At 40.7% G+C, this 20349-nt stretch overlaps 1 protein-coding gene across 2 annotated transcripts; it reads right to left on the bottom strand.

Annotated features, from left to right (window-relative positions):
• Positions 1 to 3238: 3238 nt before the first annotated feature.
• Positions 3239 to 19925, bottom strand: dcn (decorin). Of its 2 annotated transcripts, XM_026326865.2 has the most exons (8): positions 19518 to 19925; positions 12226 to 12458; positions 8612 to 8724; positions 7295 to 7508; positions 6843 to 6956; positions 6628 to 6721; positions 5871 to 6009; positions 4732 to 4932 (listed from the first exon to the last, which is right to left on the bottom strand). In XM_026326865.2, the coding sequence occupies exons 2-8, from the start codon at positions 12437 to 12439 to the stop codon at positions 4732 to 4734; spliced, it is 1089 nt and encodes a 362-aa protein (XP_026182650.1). In that variant the 5' UTR covers positions 12440 to 12458; positions 19518 to 19925. The 2 variants fall into 2 exon arrangements, with proteins under 2 accessions (XP_026182651.1, XP_026182650.1); XM_026326866.1 differs by lacking the exon at positions 19518 to 19925 and having other exon boundaries at positions 3239 to 4932; positions 12226 to 12439.
• Positions 19926 to 20349: the final 424 nt, after the last annotated feature.

Below are 20349 nucleotides of genomic sequence, written 5' to 3'. Positions count from 1 at the left end.
ATTTCAGACTAATTGCATGCTGCAGTTTTCTGTTCTTCAGTGCCTGACTCTAGATCCTCAGGATCTGCATGTCAGATCCTTTGCAAGTACCACACTGATTTTCTCTACTTCTCTGCAGCTCTATGCTCCCGTTATTAAACAGGTTGTCTCTCGCTTAAATTATTGTAATCCCCTCTACTAAATCAGTTGGTCATCTCCAACTTGTCCAAAAGGCTGATGAATTTCAGTAGAGTAAACTGTATAAAGTCCATAATAAAGTCCTGCCATGCTACAAAAGGAGGTTGTGTGCTTAGTACTCTAGACCAAGATTTGTGAAAGTTCCTATCCAGGTGATCCATGAGTCAGCTTTCTGATATTCTGATTCTGGCCAAACCAGAAGCAGAACCACCTGGCAGTGTAATCATACTACATCTTCCAAAATACTATTGAGTTAGTTTCTTTCTAAAATGATTTGCACTTCCTCTGGTTCTGTGCAACACAAAAAAAACACACTTCCATCTACACCAGTGTTAAATTGGGCTGGACCTCCTGACATTCAAACAGCACCCTGCTGGACCCCAGCTCACTTTCTTTCAACATTGCAGAGTTGGAAAGTCTCACACTTTTGGCTTAAAAAATCCACTTTCAGACACTGTCTCACACTGACCAAGTATGAGACAGTGACCAAGTGTATTTTTTCCTGCTTGAATGTTTTATTGCAGGGAGTTTCCAGTTTTCAATTTGAAGTATGAGTGTCTGAAATTTCACCAATATAATGGAAGTTAACTGAGTTTAGTTGCAGAGACAATCCACATCCAGTCCCTGTGAAAACTGTTGATAGTGTGGGCTGTGACACATTAAACTGTAATACAAACTTTCCCTGACTGCGTTTTTCTTATTGATGTCACACACAGACCCATTCATAGATACAAAAATATGAGTACATGAGTGATAAAAGAAACCTTACAACTCAAATGCATCCACCGATGAACACAGATGAAGATCCAAGCAAGTGTATTAGCAAACTGGGATATTCTTGGACTTTTGGCATGGATACACAGAAGCTTCTAATAAAATCTCAGACAGTACCTAGACACCACCTTCTGTTCCTACCATGTGGCCGTGCGGTAAGCACTGCGCTTAAAGCAAGGAGACTCATCTCCAGGCAGGCCAAGTGATTCTCTCACCTTAACTCTCGTGGGCTTACATGTGCTGCAAGACTGAACCAGCACTAAAATCAGACAAGATCTGCTTAACACAACACACGTCTGTTCCTTTAGGTCTAAATCTGTCTCCTACTTGCATAGCACAAACACCTGAGAATTTTAATATAATCCATAATTAAGGGATATAGTGTAAATTACACCAATTATAATTTAAAAATGTCTCATGCACAGTAATAACGGGGCTTAAAACATCACCGGTGTTGATAGGATTTGATTTTAGGAGCTTAGCTTTATATTGAAGGTAGTCAGGATGGTATAATGCCATGTGTTTGTGTGTGGATGCCATATGATTAACGTGAGGATTTACAGATCAAAATAATCATCTGTATAAACCTGTTTACAGCAGGATCTCCCTACTCTTTGCTAAGACACGTATATGTAGGCTCTGATTTTAAGTGGTGGAAATGTGTTTTTTTTTTTCTGAAAGTTTCCTGCATCTTCTGAAGCACAACCCTACAAGACACATATACACACATCTCAACTTGCATGCACCAACACATGCAAATATTGGCAACAGGCCTAAAGCAATAACTCTAAGTGCCTATAGTCTAGAAGATAGATGTCTGCTAAGGAGATCAAGTTGCAGTGTGCTTGTGTGTGTGTGTGTGTGTGTGTGTTTCAGGCAGAAACAGACAGAAAACATAAAGTGCTGTACTCATAATCACCACAGGGGGGCAACAGTTTGAAGTACATTAATGTTGCCGTGCTGAATCCAGTCTGAGGTGTCCAGATGAACACTAGTGTTTTTTGAAAGAAAAAGAAGACCTAAGTCCCATCAGAGACAGTCAAAGCTCCTAAAAGTTCTTGTTTCTACTGTTTTTCTGTAGTCAATTTTCATATTTGCTACTTAATTATTTATAAGTGAATGAAACAGTGACAACTTTTATTACTAGGCCATCTGACATATAAAAAGAATACACTAACTTGGGATTACATAATAGATGTGCTGCCTAGCACACTTTATATCTTTATCAGATAGCATGTTATTGACATTTGTCACTCCTGTGTGAAATTAATGTATAAAAAGACAAAGTTGGAAAGTCTAAGTTTTATAAATATTGATCATCAGATGCTGACTAACCTGCCTCTGAGGCTGGAGTATCAGCAACTACAGGAAGCTCCATGTCTTTTTTCTTTAACCTAAATATTCCCATTCCATAAATATTCTCATTTAATAGCCTTTTAAATGACTGCGGGACTGTAAATCACTGGCCAGAAATGGTCCTTGAGCAAATATTTGTCTTCCTCTGGCCACAAAACCCATCAATATGAATTGGAGACTGCAGCGCCAGCTAAAGGCAAATTAATCCACCTCTGTTCTCACCATGGGACCTGAATGTGGTTGTATGAAAGCTCGGTGACTCACATTGTTGCAACAAGGTGTGTTAGCAAACCTGCTGGCCTGTGTGAAGTCTGCATGTTCTCCGTGTCTCAGTGATTTCTTCAGGGAGCTCTGGTTTCTTCCCACAAACCACAGACACAGTGGATTGGAGACTCTAAACTGAATGTGTTGTCTGTTTGTATATATAGATATATAGATACATATATGTCCTGTGATGGACTGATGACCTGTCAAGATTGTGCACACACTCTTGGCCAGTGTATGCTGGGAATAACTCCAACCTCTAGACCCTGCACAGGATCAGTGAATATAGAAAATAGATGCGAAACTGCACTTGTACTTTACATACTGTACGTCATCCACTGATGATATTTTTTTATTTTTTAACACAGGTTGTAAAACTTTATATTAGGACACTGTGACTGATTTAATTTAGAATGCTGTTTTAATTAAAGCCAAAAAAGTAGTGAAGAGCCACCTATTCCAGCAAGACTAATACTTATTTCTTGGACAAAGAAGAAGAATTTGACCCACATTTACTCTCTGACAGTACAGTTTTGGTGATATGTTGCAGTATCTAGAATATGATTTAGTGTTACCAGGTGACATGCAAGCAGTGCTTTATTCAGAGAGTGTTTGATACAGATTGATGACATGTGCCCATGAAGCTGAAATATAGTCAAATCTAGACTTGTTTTAAGTGTTTTATTTCAAAATGCAGCTGTAATGACCTGGTAAGATGAGACACTTTTCACGTGATGTGTGTGTTTCTTGTGTGTGCGTGTCTGTAAAGGTTTTTCACCTGTTTCTCAGTACATTTTACCTGTGAATCCACTTGACCTTATTCACCAGGAAGCCCTTTTTGCATTTCTGCTGTAGTGTTTGACTGGGAGCACAAATATCCATTCATATCACTGATAATAATGCAAATTCTGGTCATTTCATCATCAAAAACTGCTACTTTTTCCATTAGTATTTTTATTTTGTTCAGGACACCTTAGCTGGAGCCCCTGCTCCGGAAAAAAAGAGGAACACCTTTGTTGCTGATATATTAAGTCTGAGCTATGGCAAATGCTTGTGTTTTTAAATGGTGCAAGGTTTTTATACAGAATTTATATACAGCGTCTATACATACAACACACCAACATGGCAGCTGTGGGTGTATCTGCCCACTTACACCCTCTAATTTGTCTCGTGCTTGAAAAAAGAAAGAAATAAAGGACAGGGAAACATGGAGAGAAATACAAACACGCGTTAAAAAGACATTGCAGAAAGCACCACATTTAGGCTGGAAGGAAAAAATAAGAGCATGCATATAAATCTTTGGGAATGGCTTCTGTTTTAAACATGTTGTTTATTCTATGTTTTTTAGGAGCTATTTTCACCTGTTTCTTTATGGAACAACATACACTAGCAGAGGAACGGGGGATGGACTGTAATGAAGGTAAACACACCACAGCTAAATCGGCATTGAAGTAAGCACAAGAAAGCACAATGCAATAGAAGTCTCGCTTGCTTTTATCTCTACTTGGATTGAGTACAATACAAATAGAAACTCAGGGTTTTTTCATAGAGAGCAGTGTGCTAATGTTACACTCTGAATGCTATTCCTACTACACAGGTAATATCTAGTACATTCTGGTATACCAGTTGTTAAAGGTATTGTAAAACACAAGTTCACCTCTTGCTGCCTGCTCTACAGCCAGCTTTCTAATAATTCATACATTGGCTAACTGGAGGAAAACTGGGATTTATAACAGTGAGATTTTAACTCTTTTTGGTTAGGGTTCACTTCTGAATTTCAATTTGTCCACACACTGAATTGCACAATATATAAACAATATTATGTTACAGCATGAATGTAAGAACATATTTGTAATGTTAATGCTTGCTTAACTGGTCCTATTAATGATGTGAGAGCGCATCACCGTCGTATGCTGGTGTTTTCTGTAAGCTGTGTGTACTACTGTTGCACCACCCTTGAAGCTAAATAATGAGATTGATGTGTTTGAGGTCCATGTTCACTAAGGTTTTGAAATGAGTGTGTGGATTAATGACAACTTCATCTGTGGGGATGCAGCGTTGGTAGGGGGTCAGTGGGGGAGGGGATCACACGCACGCTTACAAAACTTTCGCACACTCATTTACAAACACACACTTCCTCGCAGAGTCGTGCAAGATGCTCTACTTCTTCCTGTAGTTGCCGAGCTGGATGGCGGAGCGGTCAAAGACGCAGCGGAAGGTGATGGGTTGAACTTCCCAATAAGGCACAGGGTTGCTGAAGAGGCTGATGCCAGAGTACATGGCCTTCTTGGTGTTGAAGCCAGGAGGACAGAAGTCTTCTGTTCCCACAGCAGCAATCTTGTTGGCATGGAGGTAGACCACCTACAGAAAGGATTTAAATAATGACAACCTGTGGTCACCGACTAGGACATAGATGGCAATAATTTCGTTTTTCCAAAATAAAGTGGATAAAGAAGATAATAACAAGTCATTAAATGACTAATAACAGCTCACGAAATCCAAGTACATTTTTTCCCTGCAGAATGTTCTCTGCACGAACAAACAAAGTCAACAAATAACAAAGAGTTTATGCTGTTTGATGCATAAAATAGAAGCAGATAAAAAGAGCAGCAATATCATGCAAAAAGAGGAAAAGTGCCACAAAGCTATAGGGACTGACAATAAAGCTAATTACAGATTCCAGAGCCACCTGACTCCAAAAACACAAAACTACACCTAAAGAAAAAAGAGTCAAGGCAAAGGATGAAACTTGTGAAAAAGATCATGGAAACGTGACACAGCAAACACCTCACTTGGTGCCTTTTGTCTTTTGCTGTAACCCATTTACAGTGATTGGACTGATCCACCACTTTCTGGTGCAGAGAAGATGAATGAAATAAACTAAAGCCAAAGGAAATTTAAAGGCTCTGGAGTCAGGTCTGTTTACACTCATCCTGCTGCCAAAATCTGCACCATTACAGTATGACAGACTACCAACACTCAGTTCAAGAAACAAACTAACTGAATCCATATGACTTTTGTTATGGAATCCTTGGTTGACTTGTAATTGAGCAGTGTGAACCTAAACAAAGTAAATGCAAAAAGCTAACAAAGTAAACTTTTACAGTTCGGGTTAGATCAGAGAGAAGAAGCTGTGTATGAACACACCAGGAGGAAATTAGGAACATAGCTGTGCTACTTAGGCAGAGTTCACTGGCTGGAACTAAATGTTTGCAATAACAAGGTTCCTTGTGTTTTCACGGCTGGATTAAAATCACAGTGATGGCTTTGTAATTAATGTTAATGAAAGCAGTATGTACCTGGATGTACTTATGGTCGGACAGGCCAGGAGGAACGCTGGTGAGAGCGTTGTTGTCGAGGTGGAGCTCTCGCAGGTGGGGAGCGTTAGCCAGTGTGCCATTTTCCACAGAGCTGATCTCGTTGTAGCTCAGACCCAGTCTGCCGACAGAAACAACAAGGGGATGTGTAGAAGAGCAAGGAGGACAAGAGCAGAAATGCATGAGTGGGGAAACCATGAGAGTGATGTCAGTTGTTTGTCTCCTGCTGCCAAAATGATCATTAGCCAATGGAATTAAAAAAAAGACAAGAGGGCTGAGGACATAAAAATACAGAAAAATGTACACAGTCATTAAGAAAATTACTTTCCCAGCACAATTACTTGATTATGAGAAAACAGAAAAATAAAAATAATTCCCAATTATCATATTTTACTCATCAAAGTCTTCTTTGTCTCGTTCTTTGATATGCTGTATTTCATCCAATCTGAGCAGCGATCTTAAAACACAGCACATCCAATTTTGGGAGCAAACCAGTAATTTTGATGATCCTAAAACTACTGGTTCAATCTTAGGATTTGATATTCAGTAGAGCACATGAACTGTACCATGAAAGCTACATGTAGCCCTCCAGATAGAGCTAGTACATGTTAAAGCAAAGAATAAAAGCACAAGAATGCAGACTGTGAGTTTAACAGTTCCATTATGTAGTTTAGTTTTAAGTTGTAGCTAATCATACGTGTAATATGGAGCAGTGTCGAAAAGAGAGAACTGTGTTTACTTAGCCAGGGTCTTCAGGCCCTTGAGGGTGTCAGCGGTCACCTTGGTGATCTTGTTTCCATCCAGGTGAAGCTCAGAGAGAGAGCTGGGCAGACCTGGCAACACACAAGAGAAGCCCTACTGTCAAGAACTAAGTGGTGACTTAGTGTAAAACCAAAATGAAGCCAAATCCACTAATTTATGAATTATTTGTAGGAATAAATATCAGCATTGGACCTTTGGGGATCTCTGTGATGTTAGTGTCTGCAATGCGAATGTAAGAAACCCTCTTCAGGTCAGAGAAAGCACCGGCCTCAACTCCTGCGCTCTTCAGAGGGTTGGAGCCGAGCTCTGAAAAAAAATGAATGAAAAACAACAGACCACAGAAAGTAAGAAGACGAGACAGAACATTTATGAAGCTGATTCCTGCCCTGGTGTGTCACAGGAACATAGAACTGTGTCATGAGTAAACAAAGTCAAGAGAATAGCTTGTGTTTGCAGAGCAGCCATTTTCCACACCAGATTCTAAACCTTTTGCATTTTAAGTGACTGGATCCACATTTGGCAGTGACAGACCGAGATGTTCAATTTGCAGAACAGGAAGTTTCAGAAGTGAAACTGTACAATGTAAACTTTCATACCTCTTCAAACGGCTTGTACTATCCAAATAAATATTTTTGATTTCATACCCATGACAATGACATTGGCCATGCCCTGGAAGGAGGCCTTTTTGATCTTAGTGATCTCGTTCTCGTGGATGCGTAGCTCCTGCAGACTCTTGGGCATGTTTGCAGGCATGTCCTTTAGGAAGTTCTTAGACAGGTAGAGGCGCTGGAGCTTGGTCAGAGGGCTAAGGGCCTTGGGATGGATGATGGTGATTTTGTTGTTCACTAGGATCAGAGCCTACAATGAAGAATACCATAGGAGAGGAGAAATGAGTGGAAAATATCAATTGTTTTCTTTCTGCATGGTATAGTGGACCTTTCATCACTATGTCCACAACATTTTGGTTTAGTGAAACCACAGCAAAAAAAACACGAATTGAAGGAATTCATCCTGGCATAAAAAGCACAGCAGTGAATTGGAGACATAAACTAGTGGTATTAGTTTACATGTGTTTTCAAATCCAATCTGTTCTGGTTTAAATTCACATCACTGTTTGGATCCCTAGTGTTCTAGAATTTAAATTTTATACCTCAGTGGCCTTCACTGTTTCACCTTCCACTCAGAAAGATTCACAGGACAGTGAAAAATCTCCACTTCCCAAATGAGTTTCTACAAAAGCAAGACATTTTGAGCTCAGCAGTAGTTGCTGTAGTGTCAGAATGCAGGACCGAGTTCTAATCCAACACATTTTCAGAGGAACCTTATTCCTGCCCTTCCACTCTTGTGTAAGCAGACACAGGTCAATGTGAAGTATGTGGGCCATTACCCTCGAGAGGCCGGTTACGTTACAGTGGAAACAGCTCTGGCCAGCAGACAGAGGTATTTATTACAAGTTGAAAGCTACAGGAGTTTGACGGTGAGAGGCTGTAAGGCATGTGTGTGAATAGTTTCCGTGCAGCTGGTGACCAGGGGAGTACTGTTATTGCTTTGTGGATGGTAAAGGTGCGAGGGGAAGAGTGTCATGGATGGAGCAGGAAGGCGGAAGAGAGATTCTGTGTGGAAGGTGATGAATTTTATGGTGAATAACTGGATTTTACGCTTTGAGCTGTGACTTGTTTTGGGTTTTTGGCAAAATAAAGATGGTTCTCATCATCATCGTGTACATGTACACAGACAAATAAATAGTTAGGACTTCTTCCTGGTCAGCATTCTGACACTTTTCTGCTTGATGCATCAGCACAAATAAAATCTGGTTGAATCCAAGATGTTTCCTATGGGGATCATCACAGTTTCATATTGAAGACAGATTCCAGTCAGTGTTACATAACAAAACAGATTACATAACATTATAATACTGCACAGACATGAAGCTCTGCAGATTGAAGTCAAAGGTCTCTTACATGCAGTCCTTTGAGGTTCTTAAAGTCATTCTCCTTGATCTCGGTGATCTTGTTGTTCTGCAGGTCCAGCAGAGTGGTGTCATCTGGAATGTCCCCAGGAACTGTCTTCAGACCTAATGACAAATCATCAGACTCTGTTAATTACATGCACTGTATGTGGATGAGCAACGTAAATACATAAAAGTGATGCATGATGGAAAATGAGTTTTGGAGTATGTTTTTTCCTAAACTTAAACTTTGAGTTTTGCAGAAGTATGTCAAGCTATTCGAAGCTGTTATGGAGTGCACACACTCATGAAGACAGAGGATCAAACGTGGAAAAGCAAAAGACATTAATGGGCTTCACAGCAGCAACAATAAATAACAAGGTCTGCTTTGTCAACAGAGCACGCTGCACAAACTCTCAGTGATAGAGACTCATGCAGACTGGGTTTTATGGTGACTTTCCAAAGGGACATAACTATTTCATGTGCTTCAAGGCACACGTGGTGGAAATGGACCTTAAAACAAATTTCCTTTGGAGTAAGTAAGCAGCTGCATACCTGGACATTAAGCTCACGCTAAACTCTTTTCCTTGGACTTTAGCACGGCACGTGATGACTGAGGAGTGAAATGTGTAGTGAAGACCTGTTTGGACTGTTTTTTTTTTTAAAACAATGGAGCAAAGACAGCTGGGTGTTACGGTGTACGATTTAAAGCGACTGTAGTAACACAAAAAACACACTGAGATTCATAATGTGCAGTTTACATTTCAGAAGAAGAGACGTAGAATAAACTGTTTAACAAAGAAGCTTACACTCTGTGTCTCCACTCCACCAAGTTTTTTGACTAAAAGCTTGTGACGACTTCGGTTCAGTTCACCCAAACATTACTTCCAGCTAGACTTGCTTTTCTGTCAGCTTTTCCAAGTCAGCAGTGGATGACCCAAAAACCACCACAGCTGTTTGCAGTCACCACCATCATTACAGCAGCACCACACGGTATACCTCTGTTGTACACATTTGTTTTTTCGTTTTTTCTTTAACAGTCAGACTTTCTCAGCTTTTTCGCTGCTTCAAAATTAAATATTATTTAAAAAATCGGAGTTTGGGTTTTATGTTCTCTGTATTATTACTGCTGCAAAATGACACACTTCACAACAATTTATATAAACTGGGATCTCTCGTTACAAACACAGAGGAGAAATCCTCTAGGACAATTAGGAGGAAATGAATGAAAACAAAGAGCTGCTGATTAAACACCGAACAAAAACTTGAAACAGTTAAACTGGTTCATTGTTTCGACTATTTCAAAATTAATTTTCATCAGATTTTTTATGTTTTTTTTTTTTTAAATCAAAGTGAACACAGATAACTCCTTTGTTTTAAAAAACTTCTCTTATACTTGTACCACAATGAGAAAGTGGAACAAGTTGTCGAATGTTCTGCACCACTAACAAACTTCAACAATTTAATCAGTGTGACGATGACAAAGACATGAACTGACTAGTGGGTATAAATAGTTTGAATGTCATGTTTCGGTCAGTGTCTCACATTTCAGCTGATAGACACTTGGCAGGAAATCAACAAGAGAAATGGGACTTGCCCCCCCCCGCTGTTCTAGTCACGATTAGTTACAGCATTTTGAAGTTAAGTTACGGGGATAATTGCTTTGGACCTATTTTCAGCATATCCAAGCATTAATGGCAGTGTTGATGTCATTTCCAGTCCTTGTCTATGTTCGCCTCATGGATGTGGGTGATTTGGGAGAGTGGATAGAGGTGAGTATACAGTAAACCTTACACACTCACTGCACAGAGTGTGTAGATACTGATGGTAACATTAGGTGGTATGGGTAAAACTCTAACATTACACTGCAAACCAAGAACAAAACACTGTTGTTTTAATTAGCAAATCCTCCTTCTAACAAATGGAATCACAACTCATTTAAACCGTGTATTAAATTCTCTCACCTGAATATTTTAGTTATCACCCTGCCAGGTGAAAATCTTATCTACAAAAGCTGAAGGGTAGTTTGGATGGTGAGCAGGTAATTTGTGTCTGTCCAGGTCATTGTGCACGTGTGTCCAAATATGTACATACGTTTATTCCTGCATGTGTCTGAGTTTGTGTTTGCTCAGATGCCAGCAGGTCTGGGGAACAGATGGAGGCTCTGGGCCAACAGTGCTGATGCAGGAGTTGGGAATCCAGTCATGGAGCGATGTCTCTGGGGAAAATTCTGGTGCTGACGGGGGCCCTGGCTGGAGGATTGATGTAATGGAACCAGTCTTTTACTTTTCTCTCCAATTGTCTGTGCCTGTGGCATTCTCTGTTTATTCTTCACGCTTTCTGAAATTGTGGTCTGGAATCTGCAACATTACTTTTAATTGACTTCTCACTTGTAGCCCTCTTAGGCTTGATAAACAAAAGTGTCTATGAGCTGATTGTGTCTTTCTGCCTCTCTTTAATTTGATCCTCCTTTGTCCATCTGGATCACTCCCCCTCTCCTTCATCTGTTTCCCTGAACCGTGAGCTCCTCCCTTTCCAAACAAAAACGGGGCCAAAAAGCGAGCAATCCCAACTACTTATGTAATATACAAGAACAAATGAGTTCAGGGACTTTCTCAGTGACTCAAGCTGCTGTATATGCCATACATCAAAATGGACAAACTGAGTTTTTAAGCTCCAAACACCAAACATGACAACTGAGTAAACTGTTGTGACTGTGCTGAATGTAGTCTGGGTGAGTAAGTCTATTTACATTCAGTCTCATCTGTAATCTCCACTGTTTTTTAGAAAAACTATTTGTCCAAAAAGAGCAAGCAGTGTCATTTTCCAGGAAGTGAATAAGACTCAACATCTGTGAGTGTTTAAAGTAGCAACACTGGTGTCATGTTCTCTGGGGGACTTGACAGTAACATAACACACAGTTCACCCCTCAAATGACCCAGTGAGTTTGGGTGGATGGTGGAGACGGCCGAAGTCGTAAACTTTGTGACATTTTCTGCCCTTAAAAATCACCAATGTCACTCAGCACAATACAAGTAAAAGTAAACACCCACCTCACCTCAGCATCTGAACCACTACAGTGAGCTCATTTGTCTGGAATCCAGGTCACGATACCAAATGGAAGAGCGAACGAAGAAAATGAATGTGAACAAGGAGTTTGTTAAACTTAGTCCGAACATTATAATTTAAATCAAGTCACACTGGTTCATTTTAGGGGATATATGTAATATGTAGCATCAGTACAAATGTTTTTGATGACTGGGGTATTTCTCAGGAATAATCAGCCTTTCCACTTTCTTAACAATCCTGATTTGTTGCTTTAATCTGTTTTATATCACTGTGAAATTAAATACCTTCAGGGTTTGGGCAAAACAGGCAATTTCACTTTGACTTTTGGTTCCAGGATAGTTTTCATTTTAAAATAAGCAAAATTCTTAATAAAGATGTCTTTTATTCAACAGCATAAAAATACACTTATTGGGCACACTTACTGTGACCTGCCTATCAACCAATGCATGCTGGGGTAGGATCTATCCCAGCTACAACACTGAAGAGAACACCCTGATATAGAAAATGGATGTTTATACACAACCATGTGAACCACCAGTGGCAGATGGCTTGTCTTACCAAGATCAGAGCACTGGATCACACGCAGATGGCACTGGCATCTGAAGGGGCACTTAGGTCCATCAGGCATGATCGGGAAGCCTTCATCTGGAGGTGCTTCAGTCACACCCGACCCCGGCTCATCCTCCATTGGGATGTCTAGGAAATCGGACTGGTAGAAGGGCAGAGCCCAACAGGCAGTGACCAAGAGCAGAGAGAGACAGGCCGATCTCATGATGCAGCTTTCAGGGAGCCTGGAGGACAGAAGAACACAGTTCAAAGGTTTGGGTGGGTACATTTGAAAACAGTCTGTCTATGATTAGTGTTTAAATTACTCTACATATCTCATCTTGGTTAAATCTTATAATCATAAGGAAAGCAGACAAAGAAAGGGAAGACTATAGATTTTAAGCGTGGCAGTGATTGAAAGGCAGAGAGAAGGGCACTGTATGAGAGAGAAAGAACAATATAAAGTTCACAAAAGAAGAAAAGATTAGTCTAAAGAGGCAAAGGGCAAGAGTGAGAGGAGCAGGGCCGGGGCTAGAAACTTAAACCGACCTGGTTGAATACACTAATTTTCTATATATAACTAGTTTTGAGCAGAAGGTGAAAGGTGATAGGACTGGTCAGTTCAAAGCCAAATGACTCAATATTGAAATAGCATGCAAACAATAAGTAGTGATATTTAGAGCTTTATGTTCTAAATGAGTTTATTTTAACTTTACATTTTTTTACTTTTGATGATAGTGATATGGCTACAATATCTTTTTCATACACTAGAAAGCTTAATGTTTAATGTCTTACTACTGCACAACAGAAGCTAAATGTTTAAAACTTTCATTTCAATCTGACAGGTAGCTTTCACATACTTTCTATGCTGATGTACTTTTGATTTAAACCCACATAGATTTTATCCTTCAAAATCATCCAGACCCCATAATGAAATGTCACTATGTAATTTACTTTTACAACAGTAAAGCAATGGCTGCCAAATAAGTAACATCTGCAATAACTTTACAGTAATACACAGGGGATCCATCAAGAGACATTTCATGGCTGCCACTGTATACCACTGTACTACATTTTCTGTTCAAAATTAATTAATCACAGCTATCAGGGGTTTGCCAAGTACTTTTAAATACAGCAGAGCAGAAAGTACCCAGAGTCACTGGGAGAACCCAGCTTCCCTATGCAGTCGTCTATTTCTAAACACAACCACAACCCAGTGGACAAATACACACCACACTCAAACACAAACACACTGTAGACATCCATATACCCTCCCTGACCTTTTACACAGACACACACACACACACACACACACACACACACATCTCGAAGACCCAGCAATCAGTTCGTCATGTACAGAGCCAAAAGTTACTTCTACCCTCTTGGTGCCACAGAAATTGGAGGGCAGATTTGAGCCGCAGCTGCTAACAACTGATTTGGGAGCAGCTGGTCTGCAGCAGACCTTGACCTGAGCATCATGACCATCATAACGAAAATGACCCCAAACCATCAGATGGTCAGAATGAAAGTGACTCCAGGCTATATGGTGTATAGTGATGCTTGTGTGCTGTATCTTTGTTAACTTCTGTTCTTTGCATGTGAATTTGCATGTTTTGAGGTGTGACTTGAGCAATACGTTTATGATTGAAGCAGATGCATATGTTATATGTTATATGTGTGCCTTTATGCTGTATAGATACATCCTGTATATGTGAGAAAAAACCAATAGTTGCACAGTTTAAATCTTTTTTTTAATCCCCAGGTTCTTTAGTGCTTTGCATCTGTGAGAATGAGAACAAAAGCAAATGAAAGAAACATGCTGATGTAGTGACTGTAGATTCATTTTAGGGTTACGTCAGGTCATGGAGATGAAAGCCGAGAGTGACTCTCAACACAAGCAGCAATTATATTTCTTTTCCACAAGACAGCCAGTGCTTTGACACTGTACGGCTTCAGTCCAGTGGTTACAGTGCTTGCATACAGTATGGCCAAGCTTAAAATCACTTCTACTCAGGAGGGACTAGTGTTGGATGGGATATTGCTTCTGCTTAATGTTTCTTTTTTACACTTGCTCTGTTGCTATGAACCAGAAAAACCTGAAAAACTCTCAGAATCATGATTTCATAAGTCGGCACTTAGAGCCTTGAATTGTATCACACGATGCAGAACTTTGGCCATTTAGTCTTAGTTGAAAACAGTTGGAGTATATCCTGTAGTGGGAGGTGCTGAAATAGTGAGCTCTGGTCTGAACATACAATAGATCCAGAGGACACGTTGTTCCAGTCTTCGACACACTGAGTAATGGTCGTGTCAGGCTCTCTTATCTAAGTGGAACTGGAAGCTCAATCCAATGAAAATCTTGTCTGCAGACTTGGCAGGAGAATCATGCTGCCTTTTTATGATTTAGTGATGTAAAGCACTACTGGTTCAAATAGTGTTTGTACATGCCTTTGACGGGTCATTTTATCCTGTTTAGGCAGGGTGGGCTAGATTTGCCTTGTTTTACTGTATAATACATTCACTCAGCACTGGAAAGTTTTTGTAAGCAACTTTATCAAACTGTGGTACTGATGTCATGAGCTACTCATATCTGGCACCTTTTGCAGGCTGAAAGTCTGTACCAGCTCTGTTTAAAAAAAAATCAGAAATGTACACAAAAAATAACAGTGTCACTGCTGATTAGTGAACCTTATCTCCCTGTTTTCACCCATGGCCCCAAGCACACAGACATTAAGCTGCACATGTGCACTGATGCAGGATTTCAGACAGTCGTCCATGTATCCGGCCATCAATCTATCACATTTTGTCCATAAACCATTTTGCCAGTTTTTAATGTGCGTCCAACAAGCTATAAGAAGAAGAAGAAGAGAGAGGGATTTCAAAATTAGCTCTGTGATCGTTTTTTAATGCAGTAGTATAAGTGCAGGGACTGGAATTACTGCTACACTGTGAGTCATAATCAGGCCCAGCAGTGGTAAAATGATAGCTTCATCAGCCGAGGTCTGTCTGTGAGCAGAGTCACTCTGAATTCAAAAGAAGAACGAATTATGGGCCAAATGGAGTCATTTTTAAAAACGTGCATTTCAAGGCTTTTCCCATCTTTCCCAGCTTGGATGAACCTCTGAAGATGATGCATGAGACAACCTGCTGTGCCTGAGGCATCGGCTCTTTTATTGTCAGTCTGCTGAGATTGTCCACAGACCGTGCAGGATGTGACCTGCACTGAGAGAAGGTACCCCCAGCTGCATTCAGAGATGATCCTATGGGTCATATGAGCGACCTGTACGGTTGCTTGAGACATACATACCAAAGAAACTAGCAAATGCACAACACAGATGCCTCAAACAAGACACTTCTGCGTGTGCATGCTAATCCCAGAGGGCTGTCAACAAGCATGCAGGAACATGACTAGACCTTCCCAACTCTACATATCAGCACTTCAAATCCTTTCAAAGAAGATACAACTTTCTGTTAGGAGATAAAAGCCATTCACCTATCATTTTCATGTTCACAGAGGAATCCTAGTGATCATATCAAACCTTGATGTTATGCAGGTTTTGTGCCCTGCAGCTTAGAAAATGTGATCAGACACTGATGTCTTGATGAGATGAACATTTTATAGATTTTCACAGTGATGTAATGAGAGTTTTTCCATAACTGATACAATGATTTTGGTATTTTAATGTGGATACTATTTGTACCGTTTGCTGATGCTAAAATGTACAAATCATTTGCATGAATGCACATACATCCACAAAACGTAATTGCATTAAACTATTCTCCCCAAAGTTCGTTCCATAATGTAACAGGTCAGTGTGGCTTCATTTGAGGAACATGGGCAGTATCACGCTGTAACACGGCTCTAAGCCAGTTTACAAGGGGAAAATTGGACAGACTTTATTCACAAGAAGTGGACTGACACTAATTAATGCAAATGTGGCAAAAATTGGTTTCCTACAATGGGCTTTTCAGAGCTGTGCAAGAACAACTGTCACTGTAAAAACCCTCGTCCATGCTAGGCTAGGGTAAGAGGAAGGTGAACTTCACACCTTTAGACCTTCAGCCTCCAGGGTCTTACGTTCTAGACCAACAGCAGGAGGATGCATTTATTAATATTTCTTAAACTAAATCTAAAAAAGTAATGTTGAGCGTTTGGATGGTTGTTGAAGTATTTTACATGAAAGTATAGCTGTGAGAAATTTTAGTCTGTGTTTTTAGATTTACAATCTACCATATCCCAGTAAAGGACATGTGGTATGTTGCACACCAACCATCTCCATCTTTTCTGATTTCTCTGAAACCTGAGATTCATCATCTCGTGTCTGACCAAGAAATACGGGACAGAGGATGATATTTCCTGTGGCAGCGGCATCCTTGTCAGTTTTCCTGTCTCCCTCTTTTGTTTCATCTCTCTCTGCCCTCCCTCCACTTTCCCCAACCCTGGCCCCAGCATTGCTAATGATTCCCAGACAGGAAGCGGAGCTCGCATAAGGGAGTAAAGTAATTTTCCCTCCTTTGCTTTGTCACTTTCTCCTCTTTGTCGCTGTCTTCCATTGAAACTTTCAAGCTGAGATAATCAACCAGTTTTCAGGGGAATGGCCATATCAACCAAACCTCCATTCAAATTCAGCATTAAGCACCATCGAGTCTTGATTTTAGAAAATCAAAACATGTAATGAAGGAAACTATAAACTACTATCCCATCCTCCATCCCTGCCCATTAGCTCCCGTCTCCCCACAGGCCTGTGTCTGCCTCTGCTGGGTCTGTCCGCAATGAATCACTGGAAGGTATTTACAAGGTCACAAGACATTTAAAACACGTGTGACCCTTTTAACTTCACAGTAAATGAATGTGAGCTTGCCTCCCACATGGATGCTTAAACAGATATGCTTAGACACACATGGATGATCGATAACAATGTTAAATTGTAAAACATTTGTGATCGTTTGAACTCTTCCTTTGGCAGTGGTCTGAGGAGTCATTGGTCATTATTTTCAGCAAATGTCTGCTATATCAGGGGATTTTGGGAGTGAGAACATACGTCTTAAAATATGCAAAGGCACAGCCAACAAACAATTGCAAGGCCAAAACATTCTTGTAAATGGAGTTAAGCCAAATCAGGCTTGTCTGGAAAACAGCCATCCATGCAGGTTTTTGGCTCCAAGAATGCCCAGGACTCTCCTTTTGACTGCTACAATCAACATAATTTCTGTGTGCAGAAAACTAAGAAGGTGTCAGATCCATAACTATTACTGAAAGAGCATTTTGGAGTCTCTTAAGCATGCTTATTGAGAGCCATAGCATGAGAAAGCCAACGAGTGGTTTGACCACATTTCGGCTGTTCCATGAGAAGAGCTCTTGGCCTGCCATCAACCTCAGTCCCATTATCAACAGTCTGTGCTGCACAGACGTGGACGAACTGCCCAACCTTCTCTCCCTTTCTTCTCTTTCCATCTCCTCCTCCCATTTTAAGCTTTTCCCTTCCTTTCTCCGGCGTCTCTCCTATAGCTTATGGCATTTTCTTTCTCTGTCTGACCCTTAAAACACTGGCCAGAAAGACTGACGTGGAACTTTCTGGTATTCCAGTGAGTAAGGAGGGGGAAATGCCTTCACAGCTGAGCTTCATTCAGTTCTATTGTTCTTCTGCTCTTTGTGACCCAGAGTTGGAGTCCAGATGGGAAAAATGCAGCCCCCGAGTGCAAATCTAGAGGCACTGTCTCCTGCAAACCTTCCTTTCACTCATCTCTGGTTTAAATGTTAAACGTCTGCTCACCTTTTACTGAATATATTTACTACAGGTCTTATGCCTCTTATAACACTTATTGTGTTCTGAATCCTACTTTTCATTCTGTTTTGTTTTTCCCTTGTTCAGTTTCACTCCAGTCCATTCCAGTGCGACTCAGTGCAGCTGAGCCTTATTAGTTTTTTTTTTCTCCCCTCCTGGCAAAAAGGATGTAATGAGTTAGCTGAGAGCTCTGTGGTGGCTTGCCGGGAAGCCTTCAGACCTCTCTTTGATAGAGGAAGCTGTACCATTACAGGATTAATGGCACTGTGTGTTGTCAGGTACAACCCTTTTTTCATCTCCTCTTCAAAGCCTATCACTTTAAGTTGGCCATAGCAATTTGGGCCCTGTTCAACTTCTGTGAAATCAGTGCCACCGTGAAAAGAAAAGGTTCCCACTGAGAAGAAACAGGTCTTCAGAGCAGACAGATAAGAGATTGGGGTTAAACCCATCTGGTTGCAGTTACAAATGAACTGCTGGAACAGAAAGAAACAGCTTTTCCAATCAAACCCTTGACTTTCAGTAACACAAAGAAATCCTCATTGTTGTTTTTCCCCCTCATTAGCCTGTAGACTCCCATTATAGAAGGAAAGGAAGAGAGAGAAAAGGAAATGAGAAAAGGCTCAACAAAGAAAGAAAAGAAACAAATGAATGTAACAAATCATAATCTTTTCCACTGACGTTAGCAAATTACAACAAAAAGACGAAAACAGCTTAAAGTAGAAGCTAAATCAACTTGGCTGCCTTCTCCTCACTCAACCCAAAGCCTTTATGGAAGCATAACAAAAGTGTTTTTCTTGTCTTTTCTAAAACTAACACACTCAGGGATGAAACCTGAGGAATGCAGTTCCATATGGGTTACATCCAAACAATCAATATGTCAACAATCAAAAAGTCCAAATTGCATGTAGAAAGTATAAACTGCTGAGGACATCACATGGCACTCAGTGGTGGATACGTTGGAGATTAACCAAAAGAAAACTTTTTTCTTTTTTTTTTGGCAGAGGAGAGAAGTACCAGCATCAACAGCACCACCACACCCCCTTCCCCAGCCACTGCTGTTTTCACTGAACTGTATGCAGATTGGACTGGAAATGATTAAGGTCTTTCAGCACAAAACCAGGAGTGCTGTGGGAACAAGACCTGCCAACCAATCTGGAATATACACAACACACACACGCACACACACACACACACACAAAGGCTATAGAGAGGTAAAATCAAACATACCCAAACCCATTAGACCAAAACGACATATACGCACAAATATAACTCCAAAAAAGACATGCAGCCATTTCATGAAATAAAATAAAATAGCATCATTTGTAGAAGATGTGAAAATGAAAGCTTGAATAATACTTTGTCATTCATGCATTTACACAATCCAGCAAAAACTGAACCATCCTCTCAAGACTTTATCACTTAAAAAAATTAAACCACAGTGAAATATAACTCCTTGTTCCTAACCACATGTCACCCATTAATACGCATGCCTCTAGGAAAGTTAAACGATTAACCTACCTGGTCACTGTAGAAGCGAGGAAAAGCTTGTAGGAGTGGGCGAGATGAGCTTGACTCCCAAAATCCAGTCGAGTGGGGGGATGAGACTGTGAAGTGGCTGCGAGGGCCTATGGGGTAATTGGACTCGGAGCGCGTGCAGCCAAGATCAAGCAGGTGTGCTCTTTCACAACAAGGGGAGGAGAGAGAGCGAGAGGCAGAGAGAGGAAGAGACACTGATGAGAGAGAGGGGAGAGAGACAGAAGGAGGGAGGGGTCCGACCGCCAAGCTCCTCTCAGGACCGAAACAATTGGTGGAGAACTTCCCCCTTTCTTGCTGCTTGCTCCAAAAACAGCTGGAAATCGAGAAGGGAGGAAGAAAAAAAAGTGGGAGAGAGAGTGCAGGAAAGGGGCGACAGGGAGAGGGAGCAAAGAGAGAAAAGAAGAAAGAAGGAAAAAGAAGAAGAGAAAGAAGCAGAGTTGGAGTTTAAGGCATTAAGCAGTGACTCGGTTGGCAGCCACCCTCACTGTGACATCTGGTAATGATAGGTCCTGTGTGGAGTGGAGCTGAGAACTCCACACAGGACCTATCACACCAACTCTTTCTCCCCCTTTCACACTTTCTCTCTCATTCATCGTCTTTCAGGCTCTATACTGACGACTCCCAGGAAAACACACACACACACACGTTTCCCAGTGAAACTCCTCTGTTTATCCCCATTCCCAAATCTTGATCTATTCTGTCAATACTGGACACTTGTGGCAAAACCCCAGAATATGCTCAACATTTTTTGATTTATATATATTTCCACAATATCTGTGAATGACAATGAGCAAACTCTTAAGGATTAGTGATA

This window comes from Mastacembelus armatus, chromosome 23, assembly GCF_900324485.2.
Source record: "Mastacembelus armatus chromosome 23, fMasArm1.2, whole genome shotgun sequence".
Classification (NCBI taxonomy): Eukaryota; Metazoa; Chordata; class Actinopteri; order Synbranchiformes; family Mastacembelidae; genus Mastacembelus; species Mastacembelus armatus.
The sequence above is the reverse complement of the archived record's forward strand: the minus strand, read 5'-3'. Positions and strand labels throughout refer to the sequence as shown.

Coding starts and splice junctions, on each gene's coding strand:
- dcn (XM_026326865.2), bottom strand. CDS start 12,439: ATGAGATCGGCCTGTCTCTCTCTGCTCTTGGTCACTGCCTGTTGGGCT. Junction 6,957..7,294: donor GGCCAATGTCATTGTCATGG/GTATGAAATCAA, acceptor ATTTTTTTTCAG/AGCTCGGCTCCAACCCTCTG. Junction 6,722..6,842: donor CATCACAGAGATCCCCAAAG/GTCCAATGCTGA, acceptor GTGTGTTGCCAG/GTCTGCCCAGCTCTCTCTCT.